This window comes from Drosophila albomicans, chromosome 2L (assembly GCF_009650485.2).
Source record: "Drosophila albomicans strain 15112-1751.03 chromosome 2L, ASM965048v2, whole genome shotgun sequence".
NCBI lineage: Eukaryota > Metazoa > Arthropoda > Insecta > Diptera > Drosophilidae > Drosophila > Drosophila albomicans.
In genome coordinates, this window is record NC_047628.2 from 7,527,870 (window position 1) to 7,548,767 (window position 20,898).

Genomic DNA, 20,898 nt, shown 5'->3' on the forward strand with positions numbered 1-20,898 from the left:
TTATTGTATTGTTTACGTACAATATTATATTTCTAAACAGCATTCATTAAAGTTCTTTTTTTCGGAACTTGTTCATGCCATAAGAGCTTCGTAAAAATTGAGATATATATAGAGAGAGAGATCAAGAGATTAGAAAACTTCTAAGGGAATGCATAAACGGGCCAGACCTTACCTCTTGCATAGGGGCGATTTTATATATGAGAGAGAGACAAACAGTTGGGGCAGCATATCATTGACTTTATTTAGACAAAAATGATGCTGCACCACTGATCGTATTTCTTTTTAATTTGATCTGTGGTAAACGAAACGTTTACGCGGCTATTTCGGTCTTGAAAAGTTAAAGCGCCCAAGTAGTTTTATTTTTTATCGAATCGAATTGAATTTTTTTTTTTAATATTTTCTTTTTTTGTTGGAGTGAGTGAATGGGAGAACACTGGATAAGCGTGTGGTATTTTGGTAGTTTGAGTGTACTTGAAGGAAAACAGTAGTAAAGTACAGAATATAGATAAGAAGAGTAGTTGAGAGTAACAAATGTACATATGTATATAACACAGGGTTCATTAGGTGCATTACTTCATTCCGTATTCATTTGCCTCGAAATTGCATTTGGGAATCGCGTCGATGATTAAGATGTGAGCAACAGTGATGGAGAGCGTTCAAAGCAGCCGATTGATTGACATTTAAATTGACCAGCACTGGCGCAAAAAGTATTCAATCAATTGTCGAGCGAAACGCACTTTTATCTTTTCATATTTTGTTAACAGTATGAGTTTCGAACGGAACGAGTTCGGAACTTTAGCTCGCAACCTGAACCCTGCTTCAGTTTAGAGAGTTGAGTGAGAAATATTTATGCCATGTTCTTGGTGGGTGGTTTACGGTGGAGGGGGGATTGGACATGAGATGAGTACTTTGCACAAGTACTCGAAGTACTTGAAGGCTTTAAGGCCTTGGCTAAGCCATTGTGTGTGTGCTCTTCTGGAAACTTATAGAAACATCTCTGACATAAAGATGAAGACGAAGATGAGAAATAAGTTTTGTTTTTTTTTCTGCTCTGCTCTGCCCTGCTCTGCTTCGTTTTGTTTTGTTTTCATTTCTATCTTTTTTTTTTTCTTTTCATTTTCATTTTGTCATTTCTGCCCGGGAAAACGAGTTTCGCACAGACACGCAAACGCACACACACACACTTAAAAAGTATATAGATGAAAGTATATAGAACACAATGAGAATGCCTCTAGTAGTTGTGGCAGTTATTTCTCAATTTTTCTAATGTGTATGTTTTCGTTTCATTTGTCTGAGAACGTGAGTTACTTATGTTAAAGTAAGCAAAGCGACGGCCTTAACAGCCAGATGGATAAGTCTTTAGCTTTAGGTTTAGCCTTAGCTTTAGCTTTAGCTGTTTCTGTTTCTGTTTCTTGCTTTGGTTCTGGCATTGGCTTACTCACCCAGTAGTTCCCACTCGCCGTTGAGCACGTAACTGCTGATATCACCGCCAGTTTCATCTTGTAATTGCAAATCCAGCTTTAGTTACAATGGGGGGAGAGGGTAGAATAATATAAATATATATATCGCTCCGCCTCCTCCTCCTCTTCTTTAACTTCCTTCTTCTTCTTCAACTTCTTCTTCTCAATAAATCATAAAAGTATAAACACAAAAAAAAAATGTACGCAAATATTTTATAGTTTAAGCATAACAACTACGAGCTGAGCAGTACTCCCTGAGGTTGCCTTGCTTTTTGCCTACTCGGTCGACTGAACCAAACCTGAAATCCATCATAGGTCCAACTGCCAAATTTCATCTCGCAGCGCTGATCATCGAACGGGAACCACGTGATGTCGATTTTGCAAGTCGATTTGAAGATACCCGGCGGCACGTAGAGACACGACCCATTGTTGCGGACCACAACATTTGTTTGATAGGTGCCATCGAATCCCTCGTCGGCGCTGTTGTACATGAGGACATCGGGCTTCCAGATGCGATGCGGGGGAATGCGCAGATCCTTGACACCGCCATAGTCCGACGTATTCCAGCGGAGATTCATATCGTTCCACTCCAGTTTTAGCCACACATTCGTGACAAGCAATTGATTTTTCTCATCCTGCGAATAGAAACGTTTTTGATATCAGTTATGTGAAAATAATCTTTATCGAGATTTTTAAATTACAACTTATTGTCATATAATTTAATTCTTTCGTTTGATTATCAATATTTAAGTATATTTAATTTATGCAGCTCACAATAATGTCAAATATGTACACATTTATGCAGTTAAGTCCGTGGGGCATTATGAACTCCACAGGATTTTTCATCATCCATCAAATTGCTGAATAATTGAAGAGCAGCAAGCGACACACACACACAGAATACAAATGAAACCATTTCAATTTACGCGAACTTTAATCAAGCGGGTTAAATTTTTAAATACGCCGTAACCAGACCCCAATAAAAGCCTCTCCCTAGGCACGTGGCCCAATGGCCAAATCCGCGCATTACAATGAAAACAACAACAGCAACAACAACAACAACAGCGACGGCAGCTCGCAAACAATTGTAAAAAATGCATAAAGTGCACACAGGGCGAATGTGTAATTTACAATTAAATGCCTGAAATATTCATAGGCGTACGGGCCAGAGAACTGCCAAAAACCAAATCTCTGGGCGCTTAACTACATAGTACTAGCAAAGAGAAGGAATGCATAGAGTCTGTGTGTGTGAGTGTGTGTATGAGTGTGCAGACTGCAGAGCACGCTGAAAGCTGAGCCTGGGCATTGTAGAAATATTTTGGCCAGAGCAATTTCCGGGTATGAACTGTGCGCAAGCTGCAAGTGCAATCACAAAATGCGCCAGCAACAAACAAATAACAAAAGTGGCAGCAAAATTGCGACAGAAATGCGGTAAAATGAAATGGAGCAATGGCCAGTGCCCAGCAAAAAGAAAAAAAAAAAAAACGTCCTGCAGCCCGGACAAACAAGCAGCCTACCCAACAGCTGGGTCACATAGCAATCGTCAATAAGTTTTGGCTTCTTTTTTTTTGGTGAGGAAATCGAACTGCTGACAAATAAAAGCAAGCTGCGGCTAACAGAGTTGCCGTCAAATCAGGATGCTGCAAGAAGTGTACACAGAACACGTAATATTGTGGTCATAACATCACTTCGCCACACGCTCTCTCGCTCTCGGTCTCGCTCTCAGTCTCTCTTTCTATCTCACTCGGTAACTGCCATTACATTATTGCACTTGATTGTAGCTTCAATTTCAGCTCTCCGCTGTTGTCCGCTGTGTACGCTCTCAAATGCATTTTGTTGGCCTCCAACCGCAGCCCAAACAAATTGAACGCTGCATAGTTCGCTATGCTATTCAGTTGTCCTTTTCCTTTTTCCCCTGTGTGTGTGTAGCGTCAACCTAATCAAATTCGTTTTCAACAAATTAGAACGAAAATTGGTTTTTGTGCTCTAGCTTTGTTAAGAAGCAAAGGAAGGTGACGACCACCGCGCATAATGCGCTCTGATGGCTCAATCGTCCAGATTGTCCAAATTGCTTTCCACGCTTTTTTTTTGCGGCGCTTCACGTTGCGTTTCATTGTATATTGCTCGGATTATTGCTTGCAGTGAGTGCGAGAATGTTTTCAAAATATAAAATGGAAGGTTCGTGTACTATACAATGCTTATAGAATGCATTTATTGGATCTCCATTGTAGTAGTACAATCAAATTCAATTTAATATTGTTTTTTCTAATTATTACCCATTTTAAGGTAAGGCAGAAAAGTACGGAATTATTTTTGAAATATACCAAATGTATATACCTCAAAAAGAATTAAATATAACGAATGTTATTTTTGATATCTTGATATACTATATTCAACAAATACCATTGAGAACAAAATGTATCATATTGTTAACCAAAGCAGGTATGACCAAAATTTGAAATAAACTTGATCTGCTTACAAAAATTAGAAGTGCCGACGAAAGTTATATTCTCTCTTATATTCTCTGAGATCTAGATGTTCATATGGACAGACGGACACGCTATTTAAGAATATATATAAATTCAAATAAAATAATAATTCTTCTTAAAAATGAATATAAATTTTTTTAAATTTGTTTAACAATTCAGAATTGTTAAAAACTTAAATATTAATTAAATTCAAATCAATAAATTACTACTTTCCACCCCTTACATTGCCTTTTTCTTATCTAATTTTGCAAATTTCATAGAAATTAAGCACTATTAATATTGGCATTCGGGATTTTTTCAAGACCAAATAGATTCAGAGAAACATGCTAAAGTTTTCATGATGATTTTCGCATTTACTATTCAAAGAAATGTAAAAGTCTGAAGGTAGTTCTAAGCAACTTCCTAGTTATTTATTATGTACTACTTCACCCGTTCTTTATCAACATTTATGTGCAAGTCGTATTTGCCTACACATGTTCATTTGCAGTTCTACTAAAACTTTCAACTCAATTATACAGCAAAAAAAAAACAACTCAAATGACTGCATATGGAAGAAATAAAAAGAAAAGGAATAAAGAGCAAACTGCTTCAAGTTTAATTAAAATAAAAATGTGGGAGGCGAGCCAAAAGTCAGACGAATAGCAAAATAGGAGCCACAGAAATTGTGGTGCTTATTTGTCGTCGCCTTCGGTGGCCTCTGCAGCTGTTGTTGTTGCTGTTGCTGCTGTTGCATGCATGTATAAATAGCAGACAGGAGAGGGACGAAGGGATAGGCGCATGCTATGTATTTGCTGCTTCTATGGAATTCTGTTTTTTTTGTCGGTTTTTTTGTAGAGCAACAGACGTAACATAAACGAGGCTTATTTCCATTCAAAAAGTGCGAGCTCGCCATTTCGCTCGCTCCCCATTCGCTTTTCCCCATCGCTTTTCGTCTTCATTTCTCTATCCCATTCCCACACTTCAATGTAGTGGTAAAAATGGCAGCGGCGGCAGTTGTTGAATTTTAAATGAGCAGAAAAAAGCAAACGGCAAAATTATTACAGCCAAGTTACAGGCGTTGCTTGGCGCTTGCTCACTGCCCAAAGACAAGTTTTTGGCTTGTGTATAATTTGCATATATTCCCACACTTATAAAACACAAGCACACACAGACACACACACACATTGACACACTCATACAGTTACAGGCTGCAGTAGTTCATTGACATGTGGTGCGTTCTGGGAATTTAAAAAGGCGAAGCAAAGGCAACAACAACACACACAAAAAACTGTAGCGCATTCCCCACGCACACACACAGACACAAACACACACACACACACACACACACACACACACACATAGAGAGACCTAGTTTCTTATTGTTCTGCCGCTTGGCTCCAACTCGAGTTCATTACTCATTTTCGCTGATATCCGTTGATATGGCTCGGCCTTTTGTTGGCGGCAATGCCTCCAATGCCTTTTTCCCAACTGCCGGTGTCTACTTAATCACTTTTCGTCCTTGCCGCTTACTCGCTTGCCTTATCTTCCATTCTCTCTTTCTCTTTCTTGGCTTTTCAGTCTCTCACTTGGTCCATTTTTCTTTCCCGCTTTTCTATTCGTCTGCTACTCATTGACGCCAATTAATCTGCGCCTCGCATTGTCTCTGCCTTTTAATTGATGCGCTTGGGAGTTGTCCTTTTTTTCTGTTTGTTGTTTGCTATGTATATTTTTTGCATTTTATCTTCGCCTTCTTAGCGTATCTTTTTTCTTCAGACTCTTTGCAGAAACCGATTATAGAGCTGCTTCATTTGTCATTCTGCGATTAACACAGTTTTGCAAAATGCTTTTATTAAGTTGCACTCATCTCTGAGATTTTGGACTTTTCTATAAAATTAGTTAATTGGATATTTTCCTAAACTAATAATAGTGCACTTTACTTTTGCAGATATTTGTGCAGGTCTATAAGAGATGTAAATATAATTATTTTTGCAAATTTCTTTAAAATTTTGTCAAGCCCTAGTTCTTGTAGTACGCCTACTGAAATCAAATCTTAGCAACTTTGGTTGACAATCTGGTATATTTTGTACTATATGGTATATTTTTAATATAGCACTTTGTCAATATACCAAATGTAGCTCTTGGTATATTTAAGTCTTTTACGATATATTATTTTTTAGGTATAATTTTAGAATATGGTTTTGTTGAAAATGTGTAACGTGTATCTCACAATCGAGCAAACTCAACCGTAGTTTTCTAACTTATTTTTACTTAACTCAGTTTGTACTTTAAAATTACTTTACTTTGAACTCATTGCTGAATTAATTTATGTATTTTTAAGTTATCAATTAGAAATATTTAAATCAATTAGAATTCTTTATTGAATTTTGATTTTGTATTGATAATTTCAGAAAATAATAAAACAAAAAAACTTTCGATATTAAATAATTTCATTCATCTTCCGTAATCCATAGTAATTATTTTTAATTGACCAACTGGAAATTGGATTGAGTGAAAGTTTGAAAAAGTTTTTGCGAATCGATCGATAGTTTTCAATGGAGATCGACATGCATTTCACATTTCAAATTAAATTAAAAAGAATTTTGAGAGTTTTTCGCAACGCGAATTAATTGAAAAATGGCAACAAAAAGTTGTAGCTGCGAGGTTCGCGTGCTTTTAAAATGCAATTAAATAGAAGCATGGGCGAATGCGTTCGTGTGGTCGTGGTCCTTTTTGCATATTTTAAGCAATGGACGTGCTTTATATGTGTGTGAGAGTGGTGAATGCGAGTCGAGACGAGGAGGAGGTTGTGTTCATGTGGTTAGCTCTCTTCGTGAGCAAACACAGATGCGAGACGAAGGGAGAGACGCGATGGGCTCGGAGGGGGAGCTCTGCTTAGGCCCTTGCATAGGACTTACAAACATGTGCTTATGAGCATGAATAGCAAACATTTGAAACTCCATTATCAAAATGACAGCTGCCGGCAAATATTTACAAGGCGGCACACATATAATATACCATACTTCTTATATGTGAGTGTATAAAATGTACATACGCATACGCATACTATATATGAATGGGCTATAACCTCGATATCGAGTCGAGAGCTCGAGAGGGAGAGATGCTGGCTGCTGTGTATCTGTATTTCTATCTGTATCTGTATTTCTATCATCGCTCGCGTTCAGTTAATTAAATTACGCTTTTATCATCATCCATATTCAAACACACACACATACACTCAGCTGGTTGTCGCATGATTTTCAAGGACTTTTGAAAACTTGACTTCCATTCTGAAGTATTTACGCAATGTTCACTCGCTTAGCTATTAAACCAAAAAGCCGTTGTGGCCCATAAAGCCCATCAATTCGTGCCAAACTGTGCATGCCAATGCCAATGGCTTCAACGACAATTACAGTCATTTGTTGGATGGATTTACAGTTAAACTATATAAATTATGCCTTCTTTATCTTCTCTATTTTGTGGTAGTAAACTATGAGTGAGAGTATCATGGATAAACTACACAAAGTGATTATTTTTGGGAAAATAGCCCCAAGTCTTAACATATGAAGTTTAACAATTTAAAGTATGATAAGTCAAGTGTGCTCGACTGTGAGATACCCGCTACTCATTTTGAATAAAAAAGCTAAACCGTGTGGTACTATATTACTCTTAAAATATACACTTCTTTAAATTCCCTTTTTGCGGCAATAAACTACGATTCATTAGTTTGGAATCAGAATTCACTAGTTTTGACAAAATTGCCCTTCTTGGATAAAGATTAACCATTTAATTTCTTAGATAGCAAAATTTAAATAAGAATTAACTAAATTGCTTTACATTATTTCTGGAATATGTTAACACTTTATTAGAACGCCTTAGAAAAATACTTTTTTTTATTAAAACATATATTTCTGATATTTATCGTTTCGAATCTAAATAATATATATACTATTCAGATGATTGAATAGCAGGAAAATAAATAATGTGTAGAATACAATTTTTAAGAATAAATTACAATTTATTATTATTATTATTTTTATTTTCTAATTTTCATTTATCTTTCCAAATTAAAAAGATATATCAAATTTAATCGACTATAAAAACACTGAATTCAATAAGCTTAGACGTGTGCGGGTTTTTTCAATTTTCCTTAAAGTGTTTAAGTGCATTTGGCGCTCAACTACTTGGCTGCTTGAGAAGTTAATGCTTTTATGATGGAAGATATTGTCGAGGAGGGTGATGGACATTTGCCATGTGCTCCGCTCGTTAAGTGGAGTTGTGTCATTTGTTGTCGAAGTGCTGTCCCAATTTGAGCAAACACTCGCACAGGCCATTGAGCAATATGCTCTGGACACAGGATACAGCATCAGCATCAGCAACAACATCAACATCAACAACATCAACATCAACATCAATGTATCTGTGTGATGGTGTGAGAATGTGTGCGTGTGTGCTTGCTTGCACTCATTTGGTAGCGTTTGCCTTTGAAAGCGACAGAGCCCAACACACAGATTGAGAGAGACACAAAACAGGACTCGAGCCGCAGTCATTCGCACATGCAACAACATCAATCAAAGGGAAAGTGACTAAGAAGCAGCTGCTGTGGGGATGACTATCCCAATGAAATGCAAAGCCAAATGCATTGAAAAATGTTGAAAAGTATGCCAAACAGACACAGAGAGAGAGAGGTGTCTGTCCTCTTTAAGTTGATGCAATACATGTGTGGCGCTTACAAAAAAGAGCCTTTTAGTCCTGTAGGCAAAAGCGAAAACGAAACCGAAAAACGATGCTGAAATTGACGGGAATCTGGAATTAGGTGAACATGGCAAACGACACGGCAAAGTAAAGCATATAGAATAAGAGTGGAACAGTAAAAGCAGAAGCAGAAGTTGTAAACAAACTGCAACATGATAACATTCTAATTTGAGCAACATCAACGCCATCGTCGACAGGTAAACAAAGGTGTGCAGCATAAAATTCATAGCATACTTTTCAGGGCAGTTGCATTGCGTTGCGTTGCGTTGCTTTGCGACGTTGCCTTCCATTGTTGTTTGCACATCTCACCAAGTCTTGTACTCGCATTGTGTGTGTATGTGTTTGCTTACTGCTGAACAATGTGGCACATAAATTGTGACTTATTCAAATGCAATTTCAAGCTGCACCGCACACCGAAGTATTGTTATTACTGGATTCGTTTTGTTTCTCCTGGCATTGTGCACATCTTCATCCCACTTCACACTTCTCGTGTTCTCGTGTCATGTGTCCTTTTCCAGTTGACCTCCCTGGAGCGCAATTATGGCAAGTTGTCGCTGCAATAATAATGCATTTGATAGGAGCTGCGATTATCGTTGCCAGCGACTTGCTCCATCGTTGGCCACGCTCATTTGAGCAGGCTCCGTTTGGTGTGCTTAAAGCTTAATCACTTGGCAACTTGACAGATAAGAGACGTTGACTGTCTCACTGATAAGCAGCTGAATTGATGATGCTTAACGCTCTCAAGAACACTTTGCACCTCCCCAAACACACACTCACACATATACACTCGCACTTGTGTTCCAGTTTCCAGTTTTTTGGAGCTGCCTCAAATTGAATTGCTGCTGCTCTGGGGAAAACGTCGCTTGGCCTTTGCCAACAGCGTCGTGTCCTTGCCACGCCTCTCAACCCAAGCTGCCAACAGCAGCTGCACCAGCAGCTGTCAGGTGTTAAATCTTCAAATTGCTTTGAGACCAACGCCCTCACTCTTCCTCCTCCTCCTCTTTCGTTGCACCTCCAGTTGAATACGTAAAATATGGAAATGCAACTACGAGTGCAGTTAGCAGTTAAAATATTGCCAGTGTCAAATGCCTCAATATCCCAAGGGAAATATAATGGCATTGCCGCCTTATATACGCCCACGGATATAACGACAGAAATGAAAGAAATGCTGGAAACGCGCATAAATATTTTTCTGCTTAAGTGTAAATAAGAGCAAACTGGGTGTGAATTGCTGAAAATTGAAAGATTTATGCTGAAGTTCGACTGCAACAATTTCCCTTTGGTTTGCAGTCGGCAATTCTCAAGTTACTTCTCAAACAGATTTATGGGACTGTTATCTAAAATGCATCTAACCAGGCTACCAACAAACTGTTAGAGCAATTTAAAGTTGCGTCTTACTTTGAGTAGTAAGCAAAGTCTTCAAGAATATTCTATCTATTTTAATTAGGCAAATATATAGTAAAAATAATAATAATACATTATTTTCATGAATTTTAGGTATGAAATTGATTATTCCTTTTTAAAATAATTGTATTTTTGCTGAATATTATTTGCTTATAAAATATTGTCTGGCGAAAATGTCGAGAAAAACATATACCAAAAGATTTTTTTATTTTGAGTGAAGATGAAACTTTTAACTCTTGTTTAGCACTTTAATTAAAGCTAAGAATGATTCTGTATTTTTTTTCTTTGAAAATTTGAAAATGAACAAACTTAAACCAAAAGTAACGAATTTATATATTTTATCGAAAAACAGAAAAAGTTTCTTAAATCAATCTTATCTCTAAAAATAGTGCTAATAAAAAGCCATACAAAAAACCTTATATTTATTATTACAACTGTGTCCGATTATGATTTTTTTTACTATAAAAAGTGTCACACGCGACAATTTCTGACAAAAAATTACCCATAAACATACATATGTCGAGATGATTATTTCAGGTTAGTCAATGGATATTTGGTTGGATATTTTTTACACTATACCAATAGGGTAGAAGGAATTATAACTTTGGTTGCGGCATTTGGGGCTTAGTTGGCTGACAATCTAGTATATTTTGTACCCTACTTTTCCTATTTACTTATTTTGGTATTGTCTATTTTAGTATTTCTTCAATACATTGATTAGGTTAGATTATGTTTTGTTTTCATTGAAAATAGATAGCGGGTATCTCATAGTCGAGAACATTGACTGAAGCTTTCTTACTTGTTTTTATTTCTTGTAGTTTTATAACTCTGGCAAGCTTGTCAACATGACTAATTGGATGTTTCAACTGGTTGCCATAGTAATATTAAAAATTAAAAAAAAACAACAATAAATAAAGTGGAATATTCATTCTTTTTCTATTCATTTTAAAAATATGTTTCTTTTACACTTTATTTATGTTTCTTTCAATCAATGCTGTAAAAATGCACATTTTTGTATATAATCAATATTCTCAATATGTACGAGTACTTTCGAAATAAAAACACGACAAAGAAATAAATTTGCTCAAAATATTAAAAGTAAATGCGTATACTTAATGCAAGTTGCTTATTACACTCTTTAAAGCATGTCATTAATAAATTGCCTTTTGCATAATCTGAAATCATAAGCCAAGCACTCACAGTCTGTTGGTGAATGCAGTTAACAAGTTGCCTCATTGATAGCTTGGTTTAATTTTGGGCAACATTTGCAAGCAAACGCGTTTGCCACACCTAAGCAATTCGCAAATTATTCGTTGAATAAAAACTTTAAGCACCGCTAGCTTTTGGCCAACACCCACACACTTTGCACCCAGCGAGATGTTGCTGACACTTTGCACACAACATAAACTTTACGGGCCAAAAGCAGACAGGGCGAGGAGGAGAATGAGAAGGGAGGCGAAGGGAGAGTGCATAAGATCCCGTTGGCTGCTTTGGCGAGCTCTGCTGGGAGCTGTGTGTTCACACCCGGACACAGCTCCAGTGTAACAAAATGACCCGATTTTTGGTTTTTATGCCCGACATACCAACTGTAATTGCTGTTGTTGTTGTCGGTGGTTGCTGTCGTTGCTGTTGCTGTTGCTGTTGCTGCTGCTGCTGCTGCGTTTTGAGTGTGCGTGCTGCAGTTTTTACTGCCAGCAGTTTTAGCGCAACGCCAGCAACAACAAAGAAGACTGGGCCAACGCATTGTACTTCATTCGTTTTCAACTTCATTTTGCAGGAGCTGTGTGACAGCAACAGCAGCAATAACAGCAACAGCAACAACAACAGCAACAGCAGCAACAACAAGAACAACAATAAAACAGCAACTCGCACTTCATTGCTGAGCGCGCAACTTTTATGTGCTGTAGCGGCAGGTGTGAACAACACATGTGCAAATTTTATTTATTCATTTTATTTGCATGCCACATGTGCGAGTGTGAGTGTGTGTGCGTGTGTGAGTATGTGTATTTGGCTGTGTGTTGTATTGTGAATGCTTTGCAGTATTTTCGCAGTGTGTGACTTTTAACGCGCCAGTGAATGCGCAGTTCTAGGCCTGTTTTCTGCCACCAGCAGCAACCATCCCCACATTCCACCCCTCGCCCCCTTCCCTCGCCTCCCTATTGCCACCATCTTACTCTCTGCTCTGGACTCTGCTTTCAGGCGCAGTATCTTTTGTTTGTGCGCTCCATTTTGCTGAATCCCAACTTTGGTCGGGACACCGACAGCCAGGCAGGCAGGCAACAAACAACACATACACACAGACACACACACACACACACTCGCACACTCTTACATAGAAATCTAATATGAATTGAGGTTGTCTCACTAACAAAAGCAAACGCAACGCGCTCGCTTGATGCATATACAAATGTTGCCACCACCTTGCTGCTGCCCTCTACGCAACAGCAGCAGCAACAGAAGCAAGAGTGAACAGAAAAAAATGGTATATAACAAACTTTGCCCCAATGAATGCAACATGCAATTCCCCTCCCTACGCTCACTCTGGAGGTGAGAATGAGCCAAATGCCACACGCCACATGACGTTGCATGTAATTTACTCGACACTGCCTGGTAAGTCAGGTTGGCAGTCGGGCAGGATGTGTGCGTCCTGTCTGCATCCAGGCCAGTCAACCAGTCAGCAAGTCAGCCAGAAGAGAACTCAAGCCAAGCTGTCATTCAGGGAACACAAACACACACACACACATACTGACATGCATGTGTGTACTCCCGCACACATAAGCAAATAATTAAAATTTCACTTTCTTGGCAATTCACTTTTCATGCACAGCGCACAAAATGGTGTCATCAGTTTTTTTTGTCACCTTCGTGCTGTTTTCTCTCTCAATGGAGCTTGAAATGACTTTAAGATTAAAGCGTTCGGGGTACATATCTTAGGCAGATAATTTAATGAATGGGAAAAACTAGAAAGTACTTAGCTCGTTGAGTAATATTAGAAGAGTGAAAATCTTAAAACTACAAATATTTTCTAAAGCTTTTGGCGCGTGGAAATAAAAAAATGTATTTAAATAAAGAATAAAACTTAAATATACCCGCTATCTAGAAGGTAAAACTTTTGTTATATAACGTTGTAACTGCAGCAAATGTATTTAACCGGCAAAAGAAAGAATCCAACTCTAGAAAATATTTTTTGCACTCAATGTAGGAAATAACGCCTTTTACATATTTCGATATTTTTGGTATATTTTGAGAATAATGCCACACTGTTTTGCTCTTATTCAAAATTAGTAGCGGGTTTCTCATAGACAAGCACACTCGACTATAGCTGTCAGACTTGTCGCTAGAAGAATATTATAACTTTGAGCCTGCAGGAAATGTATTTAACAGGCAGAAGGAGGCATTTCCGACCCTATGAAGAATTTTTTGCACTCTGTAGTATATTTTAAAGATATGACTATATTTATCAATATACCAAATAACGCCTTTAGTATATATTTTGATATTTAATTACAGTTGTTATATATATTTCTTTTTTAAATTAAACTACCACAGATATAATAATGTAATAATTTAAAATATTATTTAATATTAGTTGTTATTTTGCTGTACTTACCACATCGATAATTTGCATTAAAGTTAACCCAAAGCTTAATTGTAACGGGTCCGATTCGTTGAGAACCGGACGTTCTAGTGTATTATAAGGATCCAAAAGATCATGTAACAGTCTCTTTTCATGATATCCTGCTAAGCAAACTGCAATTGATACAAAAGACAAGATAAAAATGAAATTAGTTTCTTCACAAACTTTGAATGCAGCACTTGTAAAGATCAAACTGTTTCGATAAGGTGAGGCAGGCAGGCACAAGGATACAGCACGATTTGTGGAATTGGAGTTTAGAGGGTCGATGCAAGTGTTTGCCTCTTGCACAAAAGCACCGCAAATCAACATCAATAATTTGTGTGGCAAAATGGGAACCAGAGACAAAAGTCTAAGGCGAGTGGGCGATTGAACGAGAAAGACAGAGAGAGAGAGAAATATAAAGAGGAAAGCAACTGGAAATTTATTGATATGCAAAAGTTTACGAGTTTTCGGTTTGGTTTTGCAACTTGGCCAACTGATTCTATTCCTGTTTCTGTTGCTGTTGCTGTTGCTATTTGAGAATGCGGGTTTCGTTTTGGGAAAACTTTTGCTTCTCTGGCTATGCTCTTTTTCTGCTCAGCATATGTCCCAGTGTCTTTGTGTCTATCTGTCTTCCCGTCGACCTCCGTTTCTCTATTGTTCTGGCTTGCGTATAACAAAGAGAAACTTTTATTGAGCCAAAAGTTTTTAACATACAAATTTCCTTGCGTTCTTCTCGGACAAGACTGCTCGCTTGCTTGTCGATAATAAATTGGCTGACACACACACACGCACATCAAATAATAGAGGAGAAACAACGAAGAAAAAAAAAAACACTCATACGCCTCGTTATTTGTCTGCCGTTTGCCGAATCGTTATCGTCGAATTATTTATGCATGCAACGAAAACGACAAAGAAAACACATGTGGGGCATTTTTCTCTGCCTTCTCTTCTTCTCTCTATAGCGTGTCTCTATTCTCTTCGCTTTCAATTTGATAATTTCTTAAGGGTCCTTTGCAGATTTGGGGCAAACAATTCCATTGCAGTATGCTTTAGTGTGCCAAGTTTCTTTTGTGACACGCCACAATCTGCAATAAGAATGCCAAAACTCTAGCTGCAAAGAGTTGTAAGTGTCGGATTTATTCAGTGGCACGTGGCACGTTGAACGTTGCACGTTGCTGCGAAAAATGCAAGAAAATTGCAAATGGATTCATTTTTAATGATTCGCCACTTGTGGCGCTTGAATACCAAAGTGCTTGAAAGTGCAAAAAGAGCGAAAACGATTTGCAGCAGCAGCAGGATGGCGATTGATAATACTTTAACTATTCTGTGATGAATTTTCAATGGCTCGCGATGAAAATGAGGAGCGTTTGAGGGAGGTTAGTTAATATCCTGTCTATTCTACGTTGAATTTGCATGAGCTATTACAGATAAATTGAATACTGATTAAATCGCAGCTCAATTTTAATAATAGAACGATTTAAGTGGTTTGGATTATTATGCAGTCTATTACAAAAATCATTCCAAATGTTTTAAGAATAAAATTTAAATGCTTTTAGTAAAACTTGAATTTTATTGTATTTAGAGAACTTAAAAGATTAGTTACGAAAAGCCGGTTGCGGCATAAAATATTTAATTTTAATAACAATCAGAATAATAATTTAGAATAATTGTTGACAGAAACTTAAGGCGATGAAATAAATAATAATTTACATACGAGCATGATAAATGTGAATAGTTTTCTTCAGCTTTCATTCTAGTTTATAAGATCTGGCTTTGCTCTCATGTAGATGGCAAAAATGTTCTTCTCTGCACTTTCTGAATTGTTATGCCACAAGATTTGCATACAAAATGAACATCATAAAAGTTATGCACATAAATTTTTTACTTAGTTTTAATTCGCCTTTAGTCTTTTGGCTGGCAAACTCCAACACAATATGGGAATGTGTGTGTGTGTCTGTGTGTGTGCTGCTGCTCTAGGCAGGCCGAGGAAAATGGGTGAAATTCTTTTATTTCACTTTCTTCACGTTTGCATATTTCATTCTCTTTTAGCGCGTTTGCATTGCATTTAAAATTAAAAATTCTTAAACAAAATGCAGAGAGATCGTCGGCAGGCGTCGCAGCTAACGAGGCAAAGCTGCCTGACAATGAAGAGTAGGGACGGGGGTGCGGCGAGCTCAGTGCCGAGGCAGGAACACGGCAGCGTTAAGCCTTTAAGGCAAAGCATTGACATCACAGCACAAAGCAAACAGGAGCAGCGACAAAAAAAAGACGAGAAAAATAAAAATAAGAGTGGAAAAAAATGCAACACAAAACAGGGCCAACGTCTGATGAAGTGTCAAAATGAATGTAATAATAAAACAAATACTTCAAGCCGAGCAAAAGCAAAAGCTGCAGCCAGAGAGCAGAGAGGGAATTGTGAATGAAACCATTGTGTATTTAAAAAATATACGTATATACTTTCAGTGCTAAGACTTTTGTTTGTAACACTTTTATTCACAGATGGGAAAGGAGAAGAAACAAATGTAGAAAACTAAACTAATGAATATTCAGTCCTGTGTTTGGATAAAATAAAAACTCTACTTGCATCGAAAAGTGTCCGATAAATTGATGCTTCACTACACTCTATTCACTTTACAGTCGACATTTGCTAATGACTCACATGAAGTGGCAATTAAATGCTCTAGTCACGGTCTAACTTTTGGTGGCAGCAAAACCATAAATTGCGTCCATTTTGGAAATGCCTTTTCAATGGCTGCACTTGCTCAGCCATCTTTACTTCTCTTTGCTTATTTTGCTGTTGCTGTTGCTGTTGTTTTGCGGCAGGCCGCATAAAATTGCAATTTTATTGCAGTGAAGCATGAAAAAGTAATTGCTATTTCACAAAGTCAGCGCCAGTACAGTACGCCAGTAAAGTACGAGCAACAACACCAACAAAAAAAAAAAGAAAAACAAAATTCGGCAACAGCTGCGAAATTGGACAGCAAAGACAACAGCCAGAACGTGGCCACGGTCTGTAGGAAAGGATGAGACAAAGCCAGTTGCCTAGAACGACCGCAAAGCCGAAGCCAATTTAATGTGCACAAAATAAAAGGCAACAAAATTGGTTAGAAAATGCACTCGCCTACAAACAACAGCAGCAATATCAGCAACAACAAAAAAAGACCAGAAACAGCCAAGTGTCTAACAAAAATATGAAACAACAAAGCGCTTGTACCCTGCTCTATCTAGAGATTTTTACACTGATATATAAAAGCCATTTATTCGATAAGAACAGAAAATTTTGAAATGGTTGAAGTAAACAAAGGAACTGAAGTTTGTTAAATTTAAGTAATTTCAGCAAATTATAAACCTTATTATAGATAAACTGGACATTTCCAAAAAATAAATATAATCAGAATAATTTTACTAGCATTACTAGCAAATTTATGAATATAAATTTACGAAATTAAGAGTAGCTCCTCTTTTTTTTTATCGTTTTTTGGTTATTAAATGTTGGAAAATGTTTCAAGGCTTATTTTTCTTGTAATCTCCTAGAGTACTAAAACTTAAAAATTGATATGTTTTTAAATTTGTTTTAGCGGGAATATTTAAGAAAATTTGCAAGTAGGAATTTTTAGGTGAAGCGTACTCTTTAAAAATGTATGTAAGATCTTGAACCTTAAAGAAATTATAATTCGCTGTCTATCAGTTTCGAACGCTATTTGACATAATAAATTTCAATTGTTACGAAAAAAATATAAATTCTGATAGTCCTTTATTGATGTGAATCTAGTTTAGTAATCGCAATCAGGTCAAATAATCTTAGTTATCAATTTACAACTTTAATAATGAGTTTGACAGAACTGTGAACATTATACAGAGTTTTTAAGCACTCTAAATTCAGTATATATACTTTTTTAAATTCATTTTTTGCCACTCTGTTATTTGCTTAGATTAAAAGACAGCTGCAACTCCCTGTCATATACTCTACATTTGAGAGCCGCTATCCGCCATTGGGGCACTCGTGCTGCATGTCGATATTAAAAATTGAAAGCGAAATGAAAACTGACGCGGCGCCAAACCACTTAAGCGGCTAAAACCGATACAAAGGAGTGAGCTGCGATATAAAAGTAGTCTGGAGAGTGAAAGAGAGAAAGAGAGAGAGAGAGAGGAGGGCAATGTATGCAGAATGGTCACAGCTCGACTCGTTAGTCTGATGGGCTGTCTGTGAGCTCTGCGGCCATGTGGCTGCTGACCTCCACTCAGCTCGGCGGGGAGCACCTGCTAATGGCTGCGGTGAGCGCAAAAGAGACAGACAGACAGACAGAAAGAGGGAGAGAGTACGAAATAAAGAGCGGCGAAGCTGAGGATTTTAATAGCGCCAAGGTGACGCTTAACCATTCAAAGCTTAATTTATGCAATAAAAATGGCAGCAGCTATCCAAGGGTCAAACACACACGTATCCCTAAGTACATAACCTAATTGGATAAAGCTTGGCTGAGTATATTTAATTGCTTATGACTATCTCTTTTGTTTTTTATTCAGCTGGTAACCTGAGACGAAACAAGACTCAAAAATGGATACAAATCAGCAGACAACAGCCAAGGAGGGGTGCGAAAAAGAGAAAGAATAGATTGGAGATGGAAAGCAGATGCTGCAAAGAAGTACGACTGGGGTGGATAACCTGAAGGCTGGCAATTTCCTGGGCAGGCTATCAATCAAACGCCTGTGTCCACTATTGAAATTATGAATGCTATCATATTTGATGATTGATTTCAGCACAGCACAGAAAAGTTGTTGCCGCTGCCTTTGCCATTGTGTGGCTGCTTCATGCTTACAGAAGTGAGGGGCAAAATATGTGTAGGAGGTGTAAGTAAAGTTGTTTGTATAGCATGATGGGCATATATCTTTGTGTAGGTGTAGATGTGTGTGTAAACGTATGTATACTAATGCAAATAGCAGTCATGACATTCTGTTTTTCTTTCTTGTGTAACCCTTTAGCTAATGATGGAAGCAGCATATGACATTTAGGGGAAGAGACGACAGTACGAATATAGATTGATAGGCGGGATCGATGAATGCTGAATGCTGCTTGAAAATCATGTGTGGGCTTTGTGCTTGAATATTTAATGAGCGACTAGAAATATTTCATAGCTGAATTGAAGGGAAGAAATATTTTACTAAAATAAGTAAATTTGGATAATAATTATCTAAAATTCAACATATATTAAAAGGATGAAGTTCATTTTGCCATTCCACATTGGAAAGAACATTCATGTTTGTAATTTAGCCTCCCTTTATGTATATGTGGAACCCTTTAAGGTACTTAACCCTTTAACTTAATGCTTCTTTCGCTTACGTACCATATTGTACATCAGAAATTATATTTCAAAATGCTAACAATTTTCTGTACTTCCCCCATTGAAAATTCTCCCCCTGCTCTGCTTTGGCACATGCTGCAGCTCGTTAGTCAGCGGCACAAGCAGAAAACATTAAAATCAACTTGCTCGCTTTATTCGGCTGTCAAATGGCTGCAAAGTCTTGAAGACTTGAAGTCTTGAAGCATGCCAAAAAGCTTTCCGAAGCAATAAACGTCATAACAGGGGCACTTGGCTGGCCAACGGGGCGTATGAACGATGTCATAGGGCAGCTAAAACACAAACGCACACTACGACGCGCACAAATACACAAACTAACACACACACACAAACACACACACAGTGACTGCTTCATGCATATGCAGCGTTGTAAGCGACGTTGACGTTGTGTAAAGTTTAAATCTGATTATCGCTGGCAGCGTTCACAGAAAGGGGAGAGGAGAGTGGGTAGTAACAGGGGTAGTTACATATAGAGTACAATATGGCATAACGGAAACGGAAGTGCTGCCATAAAATCATAAACATGCACACACGCACATGGACAGCGACATTGCCTGCATGAAACATGAACTCGCAACTCGCTCCAGCAACAGCGACAGAAGGCGAGGCGGGGCGAAAACTCTTCGAATGCAGAGACAAAGACGTTGCCCCACTCGCACACATACACACACATACGTTTGCATAATGAGTTTATATGTGTGCGTGTGTGTGGTCATATGTTTTCATAGCTGGCGAACAACCACGACACGCAAAGCCGAACGACTTATTCAACAGTCGAATGCACAGTGGAGTTAGAGAGGGAGGCAAATCAACAAGGCAACAAACACTTTGCAACTGCTGCCAAAGTGATCATTCCCTTCCATTACAATTTGCCCTCAATGTGGGTGTGTGTGTGTGTATGTGTGTGTGCCCCATTAATAACCCCAATATGTGTAAGTGGCAGTCAGGCGGCATCGTTGTCAGGTGTGTGTATCCCGCCTTCCCACCATCTGCCCCTAAGGCTGCCTCGCGGTGTTAAAAATATTGTTGTCATGGCAAAAGAATTTGTAAGCTGCTAAAAAGCCATTAAAAGGATTTTGCCAAAACTGAACTGCACACACACACACATAACATACAGAAAATTGCACAGGAAAAATGAAACTAGACAAGCATCCTGACGCCAGCAGCTGGATTTGCACTGAAAGCGGAACAAATTCCCACGCCACAAAATTCTTTGCTAAAAATAGTTTGCACATGGAAATTGTTACAGGTAAACGACACAACATATTTTCCTAAGCTATTTTTATAAGCTGCATTTTAGAGCAATGCCTAGCAAGAATGCTGTACGAGAAACAGTTTTCATACAAATTGGAATTTCAATAAGTGGAAAAATATATATGAACTGCATATATCACTTTATTGCTATTGAATTTACTATAAAATTGTAATATGTATATCTCCAACAATGGAATTATTATAGAAATAAACAACATATTATATAAGTACTTCAAAATGAAATCCAGGTTAGAATTAAATGATTTAAAATGCATTTTGAAATATGAAAAAAAATATTAAATTGGAAAACAATAAGTAAAAACAAATTTTATGATAAATATGAGAAAAAGATTAAGTTCGAGAAGAGTACATAAATAAAATAAAATACAAATTTCAATATATGTGTAAGCTTTGTTCAAAGTGAACATTAAATGTAAAGACAAATAATGGATTGGAAAAACGAGTTTATTATAAAATTAAAACTAATATGAATAATACATATATTGATAATAAAACAAATTGAGTTTTACATACGATAAATAAGATTTAAAATAATGAGACAAAGTATGAAATAATTAAATGAG

The 20,898-nt window shown here is 37.5% G+C and overlaps 1 protein-coding gene across 1 annotated transcript in view; it reads right to left on the minus strand.

Moving 5' to 3' along the window:
* Positions 1 to 20,898, minus strand: part of LOC117578387 (neuronal acetylcholine receptor subunit alpha-7) — a 69,869-nt gene that overhangs the window by 14,094 nt on the left and 34,877 nt on the right. The window contains exons 4-6 of the mRNA XM_034263823.2: positions 13,695 to 13,834; positions 1,760 to 2,095; positions 1,443 to 1,518 (exon numbers count right to left, since the gene is read on the minus strand). Of these exons, the coding sequence (XP_034119714.1) occupies positions 1,443 to 1,518; positions 1,760 to 2,095; positions 13,695 to 13,834 (552 nt within the window). The remainder of the gene's footprint in view (positions 1 to 1,442; positions 1,519 to 1,759; positions 2,096 to 13,694; positions 13,835 to 20,898) is intronic.